The 16449-nt window shown below is 43.1% G+C and overlaps 1 protein-coding gene across 25 annotated transcripts in view; it reads right to left on the bottom strand.

Moving 5' to 3' along the window:
- Positions 1-326: 326 nt before the first annotated feature.
- SVIL (supervillin) overlaps positions 327-16449 on the bottom strand; it is a 135353-nt gene continuing 119230 nt past the window's right edge. For all 25 annotated transcript variants that reach the window (XM_054020849.1, XM_054020851.1, XM_054020853.1 and 22 more), the window contains 9 exons: positions 16220-16371; positions 14783-14888; positions 13808-14015; positions 13008-13141; positions 11948-12103; positions 10780-10923; positions 3866-3987; positions 2156-2311; positions 327-2001 (listed from right to left, as the gene is read on the bottom strand). In XM_054020849.1, the coding sequence (XP_053876824.1) occupies positions 1915-2001; positions 2156-2311; positions 3866-3987; positions 10780-10923; positions 11948-12103; positions 13008-13141; positions 13808-14015; positions 14783-14888; positions 16220-16371 (1265 nt within the window). In that variant the 3' untranslated portion in view covers positions 327-1914. The remainder of the gene's footprint in view (positions 2002-2155; positions 2312-3865; positions 3988-10779; positions 10924-11947; positions 12104-13007; positions 13142-13807; positions 14016-14782; positions 14889-16219; positions 16372-16449) is intronic.

Genomic DNA, 16449 nt, shown 5'->3' with positions numbered 1-16449 from the left:
TGAAATAAAAAGTGTTTTCAGGGGTTGGAAATATTGGCAGTATTTCCCCTTGGGCTATTATTTCTAACTCTTCACAGAGACCAGTAACAAAAGAAGAGATACTATTTGTAAAAATCCTTTTGCTGTAATAACTGCACATCTGTTGAATGCAATTTAACATGGTACTTATGCCAGAGATGGGGGAAAAAAAATTTTAGACTTAAAAAAAGGGGCGCGCTAATTTAAAACTTTTCACTGATCTGTCAAAATACTTACAAAGCCTATTCTTTTTAAAGCACGTGGATAATCAGGTTTTGTATGGAGGTTTGACAAAACATACATCTCACTACACTCATGATCCACTTTATTTCCCTGTGGTCACAGTCAGGTCAAGAGCAGCAAATTATCAAAAATACAAAGTCACTTGGCACTGATAGGTAACAAAGGTGTTATAAGTAGAAAGGAGATTTCCAGTAGCCTCAGTCTACAAGGCAAGTTTTCTGGGTTTACAGGTAGTATTTGAAAGGTACAATGATATTGCAAAGGTAACAGTAGCAATCCTTACAGAAATTCAAGGTCAGAGATGATAACTACCTGAAAATAAAGTTTCAAGCAATGACAGAATCTGACATCTGATTAAACAGTTGCTTGCCCAAAACGAATGCAAATGGCCACATTTTCAGTTCTACCACTTTCTTTGAGAAGGAAAATACAGTTAATATTCAATACCATGTTAATTTTGTTTCAAGAGCTTTACTCACCATCATTCATATTCTTGGTAGGTTTTCAATTGGCCAAACATTTTACATCAAGTATAAAAAAGGGGCAATTGAAAAGAATTCAATAGTTCAATAATTGTTTCAAGAGGTAGCACTAATTAAGACTGTTGTACAGTCTAATTTTATCTTTGTATAATCATAAATTTCTCTGTTATCTGCCACTCTGAAATCATAACACTGTAAAATCCTCTAAATGCCTCAGGTTACAAATCGTTCAAATGTAAATACAGTGTTATGGAACGTTTCTCGATGATAGCATAGGGTATATGTGTAAAGAATGACTAGTCAGAGCAGCACTGAGTTTATTCTGAAGCTTTTACTTTAAGCTCTTATATAATGAAAGACGTTTAATCTTTACAACATGTATTAGAAACTGAGATGTTTTTATTTCTACTATTATAAAAGTGATATAGGAGACCGTTCTAAACCATCTTCAAAATGCAGACCAATCTTTCTTGTATATAAACTGTACACAAAAACAAGGCACTATACATTTTTGGCTATTGAAATATAAAGGTTGATTTGCAGAGTTTCTAAAGAAACCCATGCCATAAATACAAATGCTTTCTTCAGTTTAGCACCTGAAGCAGCATTGAGAACGATTCATTACCTATTGCAGAGAAACTTTTCAGAATGCATAAGATATATATGGGTGGTATAGCTAATTCAGTATAAGCAACTGCCATCCAGCTACCTTTCTGTATAGAGAATTTTTTTTGTACATGAAAGTCTCGAAAGTGAATACATATTGCATTGTTAAATACATACTTGTTCTATGTGTTTATATAAATATAAATTCTTTGTAATCCACAAAAACAAAATAACACTTTACAAAGAGAACATCTTCAAAAAACACATGGCAAGTCCTATATATAGCCAAAGGATTGTTGCAGTAGTAGCTTGAGAAACTACTGTTTAAGTGCACAGGAGAGCAAAGTTTAAACACATTACCCTTGGAGTTGAACAAAGCTTCCAAAGAGTTCTCTCGCACATTTACAATATTACACAACTCAAGATCAGGCAGTATCTAAAAATTTAAGATCATCTCTAATTTCTTTTTTGAACACTAATCCAGAGCAATTCATTTTGCTAATTCCAAGGTGTTGAAAGTGACAATACAGATCCCTCTGGTACTATCACTAAGCGATAACATTACTTAGAAAAGTCCTTTTGCCTTTTTCACATTAACCTGCTTCCAAGAGGGCAGTGCATTGTACTCGTCTCTTGTCATCTCTAAGGCGACCTGAATTTAAGACAAAAAGACACATCGCTGTTAGGAAAGTCATTTACTAAACTCAAAGTGCTCACCAATCGAGTAGTGAAGCTGTCACAAGAGAGGTTTGGAATGATTCAATACATGCACGTACACAATAATTTATCTCCCCCTCCCCCCTTACCTCAAAGTCTTCATCTGAAAGATAAATTTCAAGTTTCAGTGGATCAGCTCCCTCAGGTAGAGGCCTCGCTAAAAGATCTGCTAGTGGATACACAGTTTTGCACAGCTTGGCTAACACGTCCTCTACAAGGATTATCTGATTAGAAACTTCAGCATCCTGGAGGAGAGAAAGGAATGAAAGGAAAGAGTTTAGAAACATGCTACTGAAATCAGCAATTGCTGATTTTAAATACAGCCTACTACAGAGCTGGTACCAATTCTGCCCTAGCTGGGAATGGTTAGCCGGCCCCTGTATTTTAGAAGTAGACTATGCACATTTGGTGCTAACCCAGTTCTTTGGCTGGAACAATCTGCTGCTATAAAATATTTGTATTTAAGAACACAAGGGCACTCCTCTTCCCTAAGAAAACCCATTTCACCCATTTTTTCACTCCTGCCACCACATTTTGACTAAGGACGACGACTTTCAGGAAACTCCTGGAGATAGCCAGTCTCTTTTCTTGGTAATAGTTTACACTTAAAAACACCCTGCATCTGAGGATCTTAAAGTAGTCACATGGGCTGGAATTAACTTCATTTCCCTGAAGGGGAAACTGATGCAGAGGCCCAAAGAAATCCCTGTAGTATGGCAGTTTGATATGGTAGTATGGAGATTGTGATTTGAATTACATAAAAACAGGGCCGGCTCTAGGCACCAGCAAAACAAGCTGGTGCTTGGGGCGGCACATTTTTAGGGGCGGCATTCTGGCACGGGCCATGCCGCCCCTAAAAATGTGCCCCGGCCGCTCTAACCTACCTCCGCTGCTGCCACTCGCGCGCCGCTGCTCCCCCTCCCTCCCAGGCTCTCAAACCTGGGAGGGAGGGGGAGATCCCGAGCAGCCGCGGGGCGCGAAACAGCTGATTCGCGCGCCCTGGCCACTCGGGATCTCCCCCTCCCTCCCAGGTTTGAGAGCCTGGAAGGGAGGGGGAGACCGCGAGTGGCTGCGGCGCACGCGCTGCTTCTCCCTCTCCCTCCCTCCCTCCTAGGATTGAGAGCCTGGGGGGAGGAGGCAGGGCTGGGGATTTGGGGAAGGGGCGGAGTTGAGGCAGCGCCGGGGGTGGGGTAAGAAAAAAACGGGGGGGGGGAGGGGCAAAATTGTTTTTGCTTCAGGCGGCAAAAATCCTAGAGCCGGCCCTGCATAAAAAAAACATACTGCTGCCTGTTTTGTTCAGTTACACTGAGACTTTTCCAGGTGGGTCATCCCCACCAAAGAGTGTGCGATATTTTGTATGGAAACAGACAATATTCCAGTCCATACTTTCAAAGAAAACAGGAACCTACCTTGTTGGGAGACAGAGGCAGAGCTTAATCAAGGTTTTGTGCAGCTCAGAGGTGGCACCCCTATTTTATCTTACTAGTTTTTAGGTAGGATTCAATGTTAAGAGTCAAGTTAAGAATCTTTTAGTTCCACTTCTTAAATCTTCAAAGAATGAAACATTTACTAGAATGTATGAAAATCTATAACTCATTGAAAATATCTATAATGCACTTGTCAAAATTCAACCATGTAATGATATTTATTTCTTCCAGATTCCTGAAGTGCATTATTTAGGTTAATCCTCTGGAGTTTGGGACTTCCCAGCATAAAGCGTGCTGGCTGTTACTAACAATAGCAAACAGAAAAGAACAAGCGCAGCAACAGGAAACAATTGCAATAGAAGGCTTGTTTACCATTTCTGTGATCTCGGCTATGTCTTCTCTGTGTTCCCAGCTAGGGAACATATTGGTGAACGTCAGGGGTTCAAGACCAGCATGAATTAGGTAGGATTTCGGAGGTTTCTTTACATTTTTTCCTACAACATCCAAAATATAAAACGAGAGGTGTTGTAAAACATTAATTATCTTGCAGGCTCTTGGTCACTCTATATTGCCGGATAAAATTTTAGCAGGGCCTTTCATCTAGACCAGAGGTTCTCAAACTGTGGTCCGCAGACCACCAGAGGCCCACAAGCTCCATTCAGGTGGGCCGCAGAGAGTTCCCTCTAAGGTGCACGCCTGGGCGACTTCACACAAGAAAATAAAGGGCCACACACCTAATTAGTGGAGCCACACAGGCATGGCTCCCCAAGGCCACCACCTCACCTTACATGTGTCTCTTCTCCAGGGTCCAGGCACCTAATTAGTTTGGAATTTGGGACGTGCAGGGCTGCAGCGGCCAGAGAAAGAGGCAACTTTCCCCAGCTCCAGGGCTGCGGCTGCTGGGGAGAGACCCCCGCTCCTTCTCAGCCCCAGCTTGGGGGCTGCCGCGGCAGGGGAGAGATGGTACATCCATCGCATTAGAAAGGTAAGACTACTGATATTAAATTATGAGCTGTGAGCTTTTATTTGTAGAACAAAAAACATTAATTATTATAAAGTTTTTTTTAATATAACACTTTTATCCAAAGTGCTTTGCAATAGTTAGCTAACGGTACAAACAACATTTGGAAAGATCATTAAGTTGTCCGCTGAGACCCTCAGCAATTTTCAAGTGGTCTGCGAAAAAAAAAGTTTGAGAACCACTGATCTAGACCAGCGTTTCTCAAATGCGGCCACCATAGGGCTTTTCTTGCTGCCACAGCCTCCTGGGCTGTGATGGGGGCGGAGCGAGGGGGGGGGGGGAAGAAACGCGAAGCAGCAGTCCCTCCTCCAAGGCCGCCAGTGAGTTCCCCACCTTCTTGGGGGCGGAGGGATCAGGCTTCAGCCCTGGGGTGGCTAGCCACGGGGCTTCAGGCTCCATTCCCTGGCCACACAGTGACGGTCTCTGGCCCCAAGCTCATCACCCCCCATTGCCCTGGCCCCCACTGCCTCTGTACCCCCTCCTCATTCAGGGCTTAATTTGTCCCCAGGCTTGCTGGGGCCGAGTTAGTCTGTTGTGTAAAGGGGCTGAAACAGTCCCCCCCTTCAGTTAATTCAGTATTTTAGGAAAAATTGTCAGAGCGGCCACCAGCAAGAGTTGGTGGCCGCACTCTGAGGCCACCAAAAAATGTGTTGTGAGAACCCCTGATCTAGACTGTGCTCAACAAACTTTCTTTTGCACATCAGAGCAACTTTAAAAGGTGTATTGTTCAATATTCTAAAAGTGTACCTATCATGTCATTTCTGGGCATATGTACAAATCCAAATACGTAGCTTACTACTGAAAAAGAACAAAACAAAATGGACTCCTCTCATAACATGCACAATATAAGCCTTCCTCCCCTCCCCATGCCCAATCCATCACCCTGCAAAAAAGCCTGAGTGGAAAGATGAATTTTGCATAATGTTCTGAGGTTACCAAAAGAAGGGAATTCCAGAACAGAGTGTCCGGCATTGAAAATGTCAGCAGCATGCAAAATTCAAGTTTGGAGACCTCGGTGAGAATCTCTCAGCTGCCCACAATGTCACTGCAGTATGTGGGGAATGCAAGGTGGTAATGGTGGTTAGAAGCTAAACCATACAGGCCTTTAGAAAGCAATACAAACACCTGGAATTGTACCTAGAAGTGAACAGGAAATCAGTGCAGTCTATGCAGCACTCATAATATGCTCCCTATGGCCAGCTGGACCATTGCAATTTGCTGCAGTTGGAACTTACAAAGGCGCTTCAAAGGATGCCCTGCACACCACACAGAACACTGCAATAATCCCATCTGGAGGTCAGAAAGACATGCCCATAGATAACGACTGCAGTTATTACACCAAGTGCAGACGAAAAAAGGCACTCTTGGCCAGCTCAATTCATAGCAATGAGGGACCCACGAGTGCTCCTTGATGGTGAATACTCCTGAAGAAGGGTGGACAAACATCCTTAAAATGGAGACAGGCATGATTTCTCAAAACAGCCTTAATACCATCTTGTCTGGAGCCTCATCCAGCTCTCTCTACCCCAAGTGCCTATCTCAGGTAGGCACTGAGAAAGATGATGACAACACGGCAACTCAGCTTGTCATTGGCATAAACCACAGGAATGAGAACACAACCTTGCAAGAGATCACACTTGAGCTGTTACCAAGCAGTCTAGGATCTCAGAGGACAAACAGCACCAATCCAGGATAAAGAGTGATCCTGTCTATTGCACTCACTGTCTGGACTTAAAACTGTGTGCGGTTCATGGTCATAAAAGCAGCAGGCGGATCTAGAAGAGTCAGCATGGATACCTTACTAGAAAGTCAGTCACGGAAACTAGTGCCAGCTTCACACTATAGCTACACGTAAACCAGACAGACAGGGATCAATGAAATCTGAGGAGTCCAGACACTGCCAGAGTTCTCTTCACCACTGTGACCCAAGAACCACCTAATGCCAACTGACAAGGGGGAGCAGAGGGGTTGCAGAAATCTCGTCAGTCTGGTGTGTACATTCTAGTCTACCAAAGAATGTCATGGGAGATCTCAAATGAAAGCCAGTGTCAGCTGGGTCATTAAAATTGTTGTGAATTCCACGTATAGATACAATGTAAGGAGTTATGTATATATACTGAAAATGTGGTTTTCATGTCTGTATCAAGGCATTAAGCAATAGTAAAGGTGCAAAACAGGTTTTCCTCCAGACAGGAGGGAAGGTGAGCAATGTCGCTGTTTGGGATGTAAATCAAGCATTGTATGCTAACACAATGGATGCCCATTTACACATGAAGTCAAACGTTAAGGAAGAGATGTGAAGTCAATATGGAAGAAGCACACAGGAAAAAAAACCCAATCCACAGGGAGGAGTAGAGGGGGGTTTTGCTGGCTAAGAGTAAAGAAAATGAACTTTGGGGGTATAGCTAGAAGGCAAATAAGACACAGCCTCACCCTGCACCTAGGAAGTAAATGGACAGCACGTTTGCATTCATAAAAATGGGCTCTCAAGCAGCCTTGGTTGAAAACGCTGCAGAGGACTTTGGGTCAGATAAACTTCTTTAGACAGGTTAACTTGTTAGTTAAGCTAGAGTGTTATGATTTTATTTCATATGTAACCGTTTGTTTCCAGTATTCCTACTCACTATCATTTGAATCTTTGATGATAAATTTATCCTTGTTTACATTATAAATATATCCAAGTGTGATATTAAGCAAAATGCTAATCCTGACTTGACTCTTACAAGTTGGTGTGTTCTGTTTGGGAACCTGGCAGTTCTGTGAGAAGCCAGCATGAGGGGCTGGATATCACAGAGGAACGCTTCAAAGGGACTCAGAGACTGGGGTGCACCTACTGTGACACTGCAAGGCAAAGCTAGGGCTGGCATAGCTCAGGGGATCGTGTTTGGGTGGGTAACAGGCTGGTGGTATTAGGAAGCTGACACCCAGATAGGCACAAGGAAAACTCTCTCCTCAAACTAGAGGTGGAGGGTAACAAGGTGACTCTCAGTCGGTGTACCCAGAGAACCATCACAACCACTTTCTCAATAACTCTGCAAACTGTGAGCACTCCATGTTTTGTTTGAGGTCAAACATTTGGTAGCAAACAGATCAGAAAGAATTTAGTCGCACGAAACAGACTAATCTACAGAGCTTTAATCTCAAGTATCCCAATGAACAAATTAGCAACAAATCAGAATCCTTCAGCTACACAATTTAGACAAGGGATTTATCATCTGAATCCTCCAGTTCCACAATCGCATTGTGGAAACTGCTTGAATTTGCCATATAATACTATGACAGCGATTTGAAACTCTGCAATTTGCAAAATTTGTCAGCCTAGTCTACACAGTAAGCAACACAGATCAGTGATACTAGTGGTGGAGTATAGGAAGGATTGCTTGTGCCAGATAATGCTCTAATATCGGCTTAGCCATCTGGTAGGACAATTTAATTTTTGAGTGGAGAAACATTTTCATCATTTCAGTTAATGAAGTGAACTCTGCCCTCTACTCAGGCCGGTTTGCCTTTCTTATGCAAGAATCCAAACTGCAACACACTCTCTCTCTCTCTCTCTCTCCTATGCGGGAGCTCAGTCCTCCAAAGCAGTCTGCTGATTTAGCAGACAAAGCTTCAGAAAGTTTCAAGAAAATCTGACAGGTTAGATAAAGAGATTTGTGCGCAAAGAAGCACCGAGTGCCACTAGGAATATTCAAGCTGTTATCCAAGGAGACAAACCAAAGTACTTCATATCATCTTGTAGTTTGAATGCTGGCTGTAAGCCAAAAAAAGTAATAAAACACACTTAAATTCTTCTGATTATCCACTTAACTAGATCCCTTCTTGCTATTCTCTTTTACTTTTAGGATAACTGCAGTATTTATATTTCTTGCTATTTAATTGTGCCATCTTATTAGGGCAATGAAAGACCAGCGCTAGTTAACCCATGAAAGATTAATTCCTGTAAAGTTTTCAGCATATCTGACAGGAGAATCACTCAGCCCGCAGGCCCAAGAGGCTAAGAAACCAATAGAACATCATAGTCAAATGGTACCTGCTCCCACTGACACCGTGGCCACAAAGCTAGCTCCTTCTCCTTCACAGCGATTGAGATCATCCTGGGATTCAGATTGATTTTGGAAGTGCAAGTACATAAGTAAAATATTAGGACTTCGATGGTGGAAAAACTTGCTACATCAACAGCACAAATAGCTCTTGCAGAACTATACCACACCTGGAAAGGGAGCTTTCAACTCCAAAGCCACCGCAGCTGAAATATCATAGCCAGCAGAGCCTACTGCACTTAGCGAAGCAATTAATCAGTTTGTGACACATAATCCCAAGCACAGACCACCGAGGAGCTCTCATCCCACTTTGCATTCAAATACGGGGGAACAGAAAGGCAGAAAATCCAAACCACTGCAGACAGCATTCGCCACCCTGCTACCGTTACAGCCATTGAAATTCAAGAAATTCTGAGGCACATTCAAGTCACAACCTGCTCCCTGCTCTTTGATGAAAGCCAGGGGGAAAAAAAGTTTTCATTAACATGAGGCTGTATTGTCTAGCAGCTGGAGCACTGGACTGTGTCTCAGGAGACCTGGATTCTATTCAAGGCTCTTCCATTGGCCTGCTGGTTGACCTGGGCACTGCACCTCCGTGCCTCATCTGTAAAATGGGGATAATGATACTGACCTCCTTAGTCAAGTGCTCTGAGATCTACAGATGGAAAAAGCTATGTAAGGGTTAGGTAATATTGTCACCAACGTGTCCTTCAGAGTCTCAGAACTGCAATAGCCTGCCCCAGTCCTCAAAAAACCAGCATGTGGTGCCGAAGGGCCTTTCCAACTACTGCTCCATCTTTAACCTCTAATTCCTACTCCAATTGGAAATGACTCAAGGCCAACACGTGAAAAAAATCTGCCAACATCCTGGATGTACATCAGAATTCTGCACAAAGAGTGCTCCAGTGGCACAGGAAGAGGACCTCTGCATAGCAATGGATACACGTCATGTTTCAATGCTCAGCTTTTTGGTAACTTTCTACACTCAGCCACAAGGTGTTACTGATCCATTTAGGTGACACAACAGGAGTAGATGGCACAGTAGCATAATGACAATCATTCCTCTCCTACCCGGACCCAGAGAGCAGTGATCAGTCACTGGCACCTTCTTCCCCAAGGGCCCACACACGTGGAGTTCAACATTTATTCCTCCCACCTCTCCAGCTCTTTCTCGTATGAGAGAGACCACTGGAGAAGCTGGAAGGTGCCACTGACTCAGCTGTGAGTTGTACAGTTAATTTACCACAGCTAAAACCAAGGCCATCGAGGATGTCACAATGCCACAAGAGATCAGCTCTTTAGTTGTAACTGGGAAGGGTTGGCTCAAACCAAATTGGAGTGATGCTGGTGAGATGGAGGAAATGCTCTGAAATAACAGCTGGGTCAATGTGCTCTTCTTCCAATGAAGATATCCCATCATCCAACCCCTATTTGTCAGAGAAGTGAGACGCCTCAAGGTCCTTTTCTTCTCATCTCCAAGCTTGAGCCTTTTTCTATCTCCTTCTTCCAAGGAAACTCCATCCCTTCATCCAAGATCAGAATCCAGCCACCGCAATCCACGCATTCATCAGTTCAAGCTTGGATCACTGTATGTGGGACTAAATGTGGTAACAGTGCAGAGGCTCTCTAACTTGTGCAGATCATATCTGGTTGTCTCCTTTGTGAGGCAGGCCACTGTGAGCACATCACCCCATGCTTTGCTCCCTACATGAGCTCCCAGTCAGCTTCCAGCTTGTCAGTTCAAAGCCTTGTTCCTGATTTTCAAAGCCATCAACAAATCAGAACCCAGTTACATCAGCAATTGCATCTCCAATCATTCCTTTGGGACAATACACTTTACAAAACCCAGGACGAAGCACATTAGAGCTGGAGCCACAGCATTCAGCATTAAAGGGGGTTCTGTAGTAGCATGAATTTCCAGAGATCAGACTAATCCACCATCTGCCCACTTCCCTCTTTGAGGAAGTACACTCACATTACAAGCAAGATGATTTAAATACAATAAAACATTGCTTCCCAACAGAGGCCTCTAATCCTAATGGAAGGATTGAGGGAAAGAATAGACAAATTCCTTGAAGTTTACTAGGGACCTCACCCTAGTTTACTAGGGACTCTTGCTGATTTATTTTACCTGGGGAGCACTTAAATACTCTGGTGAGCGTTACTATAGAAACCTTAAAATAGTCAGGATCAACACTGGCACAGAGTAGCTTTCTTATTACCTCTGCAGTATTGGAGTACTGTCTCCATGGCACATTTCCTGTCTGTAGCCCATCGGATTCGAGCTGATCCAGTTATTTTGTTCTCTACAGGCCACCAGCCTTGCCAAAGATACACTTCATGGTGATTGTCAACAAGGAAGAGTGCTATACAGCCAAAGAAGATCCAAAAATACCAGAGATTTAGTCAATATATGTTTTACTAGGTTTCTCCATAAGATAAACTGCATAGCCTTGACTAAAATCAGCCTATTTTGGTTGGACAAATGAGACTCATCTTAGAGTCCATCAATGTCATTTGTTATCCATCCACAGGGATTTCTGTAAACCCAAGAAGCAAGGGGCTGAGCTCTGGTTCCCCACAGGAAACACTGTGCTTTCTTTAGTAATAGTTTGGGTACAAATACTGCTATTAATTAAATCTGAACAGACCCATACTTTACTCCTGGGGGAATTCTGTGCCACTGCACAATGCAGAATTTCTGGCTGCCATTAGGGACGGCTGGACCAGGCAGAGCCCAGCTTCCCACCTTGCAAATACAGGACAGGCGGAGGGGGAGCTGGAGGTGGGCACTGGGGAGAGGAGGTGCGGGTGTCTGGGCTGGGGGGTGCCCTGAGGCTGGACTCTGGGTGGGAGGGATGTGGGTGTCTGGCTTGCAGGGGCCCCATAGCTGGGCTCTGGGGGGGGGGGAGGGCATGGGAGTCTGGTCCCGCAACGGGGCTTTGTGAGGGAGGATGCAGAGAAACAGGAACTGGGTTGTCGTAGGGATTTCTTTAACTTTCTACTCCTGGGGGAATCTAGTGCTCAGAGGTACTCTGAAATAAATCACCAAAATAACTGAAACTGATGTGATCATACAATATTATTTTGACAAAATATGAAGAATTTTAACGTATTGTGCGCAACATTTTTAGGTGCAGAAGTCCCCCAGGAGTTCTGCTTACTGCATCCCAGTGCAAAGCAGTGTGGGACTATGCCTTTTCCCTCCCTACTTGCTTGTTGCATTAATACTTTTATAGGTCACCATTGTTCAATAACTCCTGTCAGTACGTTTCTCTACTTACATGTTAGAATAACTTTATACTAGGGGTCTCTGTATTCGGGACATTTATTCTTGGATATCCTAGCTGGGATCAGTGCAGTATTTACATCAATAGTCTGCTTCTGTACCTGGCTGTGGGGCAGTGTAGAGATCCTCCTGCAGAAATGGCATGGAATTGACAACAGTGGGATCTCTTGCAGGATATATATATTCAGTGGCTGAGAAGTCTCCTGATGAACTGCTGAGGATGAACAGGCGGGGGGTGAAGTTAAACTTTCCAGGATCTAATAGAACAAAAGACAAAAATGTCTAGTACAGCAGGACAAAGTTAATTTGAAAAGCTGCATTTACGCTTGCTACATTACACTTTGACTTTTGAATAATCAGGAAAGGAGACTGGCAATGGCTGGGATAGAAAGCATTTTAGCTTTAGCCACCATTTTGAATCCAACCTTGGCTAGCAGTGACCAGCCATTTGTCACATATGTCCACACTGCAATTAGACTCCCACCACCTGAGTGGTACTCATGGGGTTCGGGTGAAGGGCCTACTTAACTGGGGTGTAGACGTTCAGGCTCAGGCTGCAGTCTGAGCCCTGGGGCCCTCCCATCTTACAGGGTCCTAGAGCCCGAAATTCTACACTGCAATTAAACAGCCCTGCAAGCCCAAGTCAGCTAGCATGAGCCAGCCATGGGTTTTTAATTGCAGTTTAGACATACCCTTGGTGGCTGACTGTTCTGTGGCTTTGTGAGACAGGCTTACTTCACATATCTACTACTTAACTGACAGATTTTCATATTGTAAAAATCTGTCCCACAACTACTATCTTTGTTGGCAGTTCCAGAAGAGGGGTCAATGATTAAACACAAAACCATCATCCAATCCCTCCAGTGGAGAACTGAAACATATTTGGTGGGCTAAGAGTTAACTGCTGCTCTGTTCTACATGTGTGTGGGGGGAGGACACTTCACTCTCCGGCCCCTTGCATCCCCAGACACCAATAGATTCACTTGTGTGTGGCACGAAGCATATTTTATTCTCCAGTGATTTCTTTACTTCACCAGGGCCCTGACTATTGCTAAAGTTTCACATCAACAACGGAAATGTGTTCAACTAAAAAAAACAATGTATTTTATAGTCCTACAACACAGTAGCATGTAGGTGAAGATCACTGGACTGCAACACTACCTTGCAACATGCAATCATAGGCTTTTCGATCTCTCCTTCCTAATGCATCCCAGAATCCCAATGGCTCTGACCCTTCATCACATTCATGTATTGTCACCTTGCTGCTGCTGTGCAATCCAGCTTCCAATGGACATCTGCAATACAAAGAAGTGATGTGAACCCAATACCCTTACTTCCAACAACATACAGCTTCATGCACTTGTCAGCAACCCAAGCCAGTCCAAAGACTGACTCTCTGGACACTGGCACTTCCTTTTTGCCAGCCTAATCCATATGAAAATCAATACAGGAAACAACAATGTAAGGTCTGACATTTCAGTAATGGTATTTATTTGTACGACTGATCATATATGCAGAGCATGAGAGAATGCTCATGTGAGCTCTTAACCAGTTCTTCAGTTTCTCCTTTCCATCCCCCATCAGTGCCTCTTGCAAGCTTCCTTCCCTAGCCTCGTCATACCCTCTCTCTCATAAGGCTTTTTCTTATCCTATCACCTCTGTTAGGTCATAATTGAATCTTTACTTTTAGATGCTTTTCGGTCTCCCATTCTTTTACAGGAATGGCAATTCAGTACTGCAAGAACAGTAAGTATATCTCACCCTATTGGGATTGTGTGAAAATCAGAATATGCACATAATGAACTAGGTGCCCTGTCCATTCCTCCTCTCCCAACACGCAGCCTTGCTGCAACCTCTTAACCCACTCCCGATCAGTGGAGGGTTGCTGTTTTTTTTCTGGCAGACAGCTACATTTAATAATCCAGCTACAGAATACAAATGTCTATAAGTCAGCTACTTACTGTTCTTTTATTTTATTCGCTGCTGTTCTTCCTACATCCTTTGTGTGAGACTGTGCTTTGCAGCCATGCCACAGATAGATAAGGGCTTTATTTATATTGAGGACAATCATAGACGTCCTGGACCTTAGGCTGCTGCAGTGACATGCTACTTCAAGTAAATTTCCTTCAATGGAAACTTCTCCTCGTACACAGTACAGCCTCCAGTCACCTGGAATGGGCACAAACAGGACGAAAACTTTATTACATTCTGGCAAAGTTACTTCTAATTCAAGATCTTTTAGGATAAATGGCAAGCACTGCATTGCATTACACAATCTTAAACTGTCACAAAGTGATAAAAGGAAATTCACAGTCAGTCAGTTTTATCACTGCTCCGTAACCCTCCCCCTTTTCTATTTAGGGTGAATAAGGGACCAATATACTAATGGTACCTTATCTTTTAATGTCATCTCCACTTGGTGAACTGCAATATTTAGGCGTATCAAGTCAAGTTCAGATTTATCCCAATACAATTGCAGCCTTTCCAAGCTGCCACTGGATTGAAAAGAATTTGCCTAGTGTTCACAGAATACACAGTAGGAATTGCAGTGCATGGTAAAAAGGTCACAGCAGCTTTGTTTTGTTTGAGTAATAGAAGTCCAAAATGACAGCATGCAAAACTGCAAGTTCATAATCAAATAATCATTTTTTGCCATGTAAAACAGAGAAGCATCTTAAAGCAGAGGGGACAATTTAAATGTATGTACAGCAAAATGAATTTGCTCCTGGGTTGACAAAACACATTTTAAGTTTAAGTGAGGAGTGAACTAAAATGAAAGCATGAGTATAAGCCCCGTGACAAAGATCATCTACAGAAGAAGCTCCACTATTCCCGTTGTTATAGAATGAGTACTAGTTTAGCTTTCATCTAAAATCCATTTTTTCCAGAAAAGGAGGACCATGAAGCAGAAAAAACATATCTAATAAGCGATTTACTTTGTGTATTTTCTTCTTCCTCTTCCCTTCTTCCAGCATGCACAACCATCCCTCCCTGGAAGCACTGCAGAAAGCATGGTGGTTCTTTTCCTTGAAGCACTTGTACCTAGAAATGGAGAGCACCACAATACCGAAACCACAGTAAATGAATTTAAAGATTGAGGAAAAACTGCCTCTTGGCAGAGTATTAAAAATAGTATAGTCCTGGCCACCCACAAGGGTGGTTTTTCTAATATGTTAAAACGCTGACTATTGTTTGAGCTGCCAAATACATCAACATTCAGTGGGACTCATACATGTTGTTCTGGTTAGGAACTGCATAACTAAGAGGAACCTATATCCATGTTGCAGTGTTCAGCAATCTTAAATTTCAGAGGATAATTAGCACTGACTATATTGTAATTTAAATTGGTTTATTTTCAAACAGCATTGGAGTCCATTAATGGCAGGAGTCATCTTCTCAAAGAACTGAGACATTTTGAGACAATAGTTATATGGCAGCCCTATGAAGATCGTAAAAATCATATACAGACGCCCCCTGGGTTACGCAAACCTGACTTACGCAAATCTGCATATAGGAAAAAGTTCCGTAAGCTAGAAATAGGAGGTTTTTTTGGGGGGGTGGGGTTGCGTAATGGTCAGGTATACGTTTCCGACTTATGGAAAATTCGAGTTACGCAAGGCATTCCAGAACAGAATGCTTGCGTAAGTCAGGAAGCGTCTGTACAAATATGCTTTAATTTTGCTTAAAATGCTGGCTTCTATGAAGCCTTAAAAAGTTTTGTCATTATTGAACTGACATTGCTGCTTATTAAACGGATAGGACAGACTGGTTTACAATCACTTGCACAGAATTTGGTATGGGAGGTGTCAAATGAGATCATGTCCTTTGCTCCCTTCACCCCATGCCTGCTCCCCAAGCTATGTCATTACAATACTTTGCAAATACAATTCAATTTTATGTCTTGGCCTGGCAGAAAATGCTTCTTATGGGGCTTAGCAGAATGGCTGGAGCTCTTCGGATACTTGTAGTGTGACAGAATATGAATTCCTTAATTGGATTCTGAATCTGAAGGCAGGGGATGTATCTACAAGTCATGCCTTTTCCTACAGCAGGGGGAAGGAGAGAAGGAACATTCTTCCTCAGACTTCCCAGAAGGCAGATCTTGGAATTACATAATCCACAAAGAAGCAAATTTTTTACAATGCTGGAATGTTGTTCTGCAAGGCCAAAGGGGACTTTGGGGGGGCTGTATATGTATATGTAGTGGCAATAGGTACGACTTCTGCATTAGAAGGGAGCAAAAAAAAAAAAAATGATCCCCAAATCCCACCACCACATTTACTCACCAAACGTGGGCATTTGGAAAGTATTAGAATTTTTTACTACCGATTTCCCATAGCAGTTTCTACAGAGTGGATACGTCGGCAGCTCACCTGTGCTCCTCTCTCTTCATCAAGCTCCACAGTCATCAGTGCTGATGTGCCCTTCTCGCTCACTGTGGAGTGCCTGCCTTGCCAAAAGAAGTACACACACTTCTCTTTTCCAACAGCCCTTCCTTGCTGTTCTCCCTTTTGTCTGCTTCCAACTGCAAAACAAATGGCTCACGTTGAAGGAAAAAAGCTATTGCTAGCGTTGTGGAGTGCACAGCCAGCCAGCTCAGTAA

The sequence above is a fragment of the Malaclemys terrapin genome, chromosome 2 (genome assembly GCF_027887155.1).
Source record: "Malaclemys terrapin pileata isolate rMalTer1 chromosome 2, rMalTer1.hap1, whole genome shotgun sequence".
Lineage (NCBI taxonomy): Eukaryota > Metazoa > Chordata > Testudines > Emydidae > Malaclemys > Malaclemys terrapin.
The sequence above is the reverse complement of the archived record's forward strand: the minus strand, read 5'-3'. Positions and strand labels throughout refer to the sequence as shown.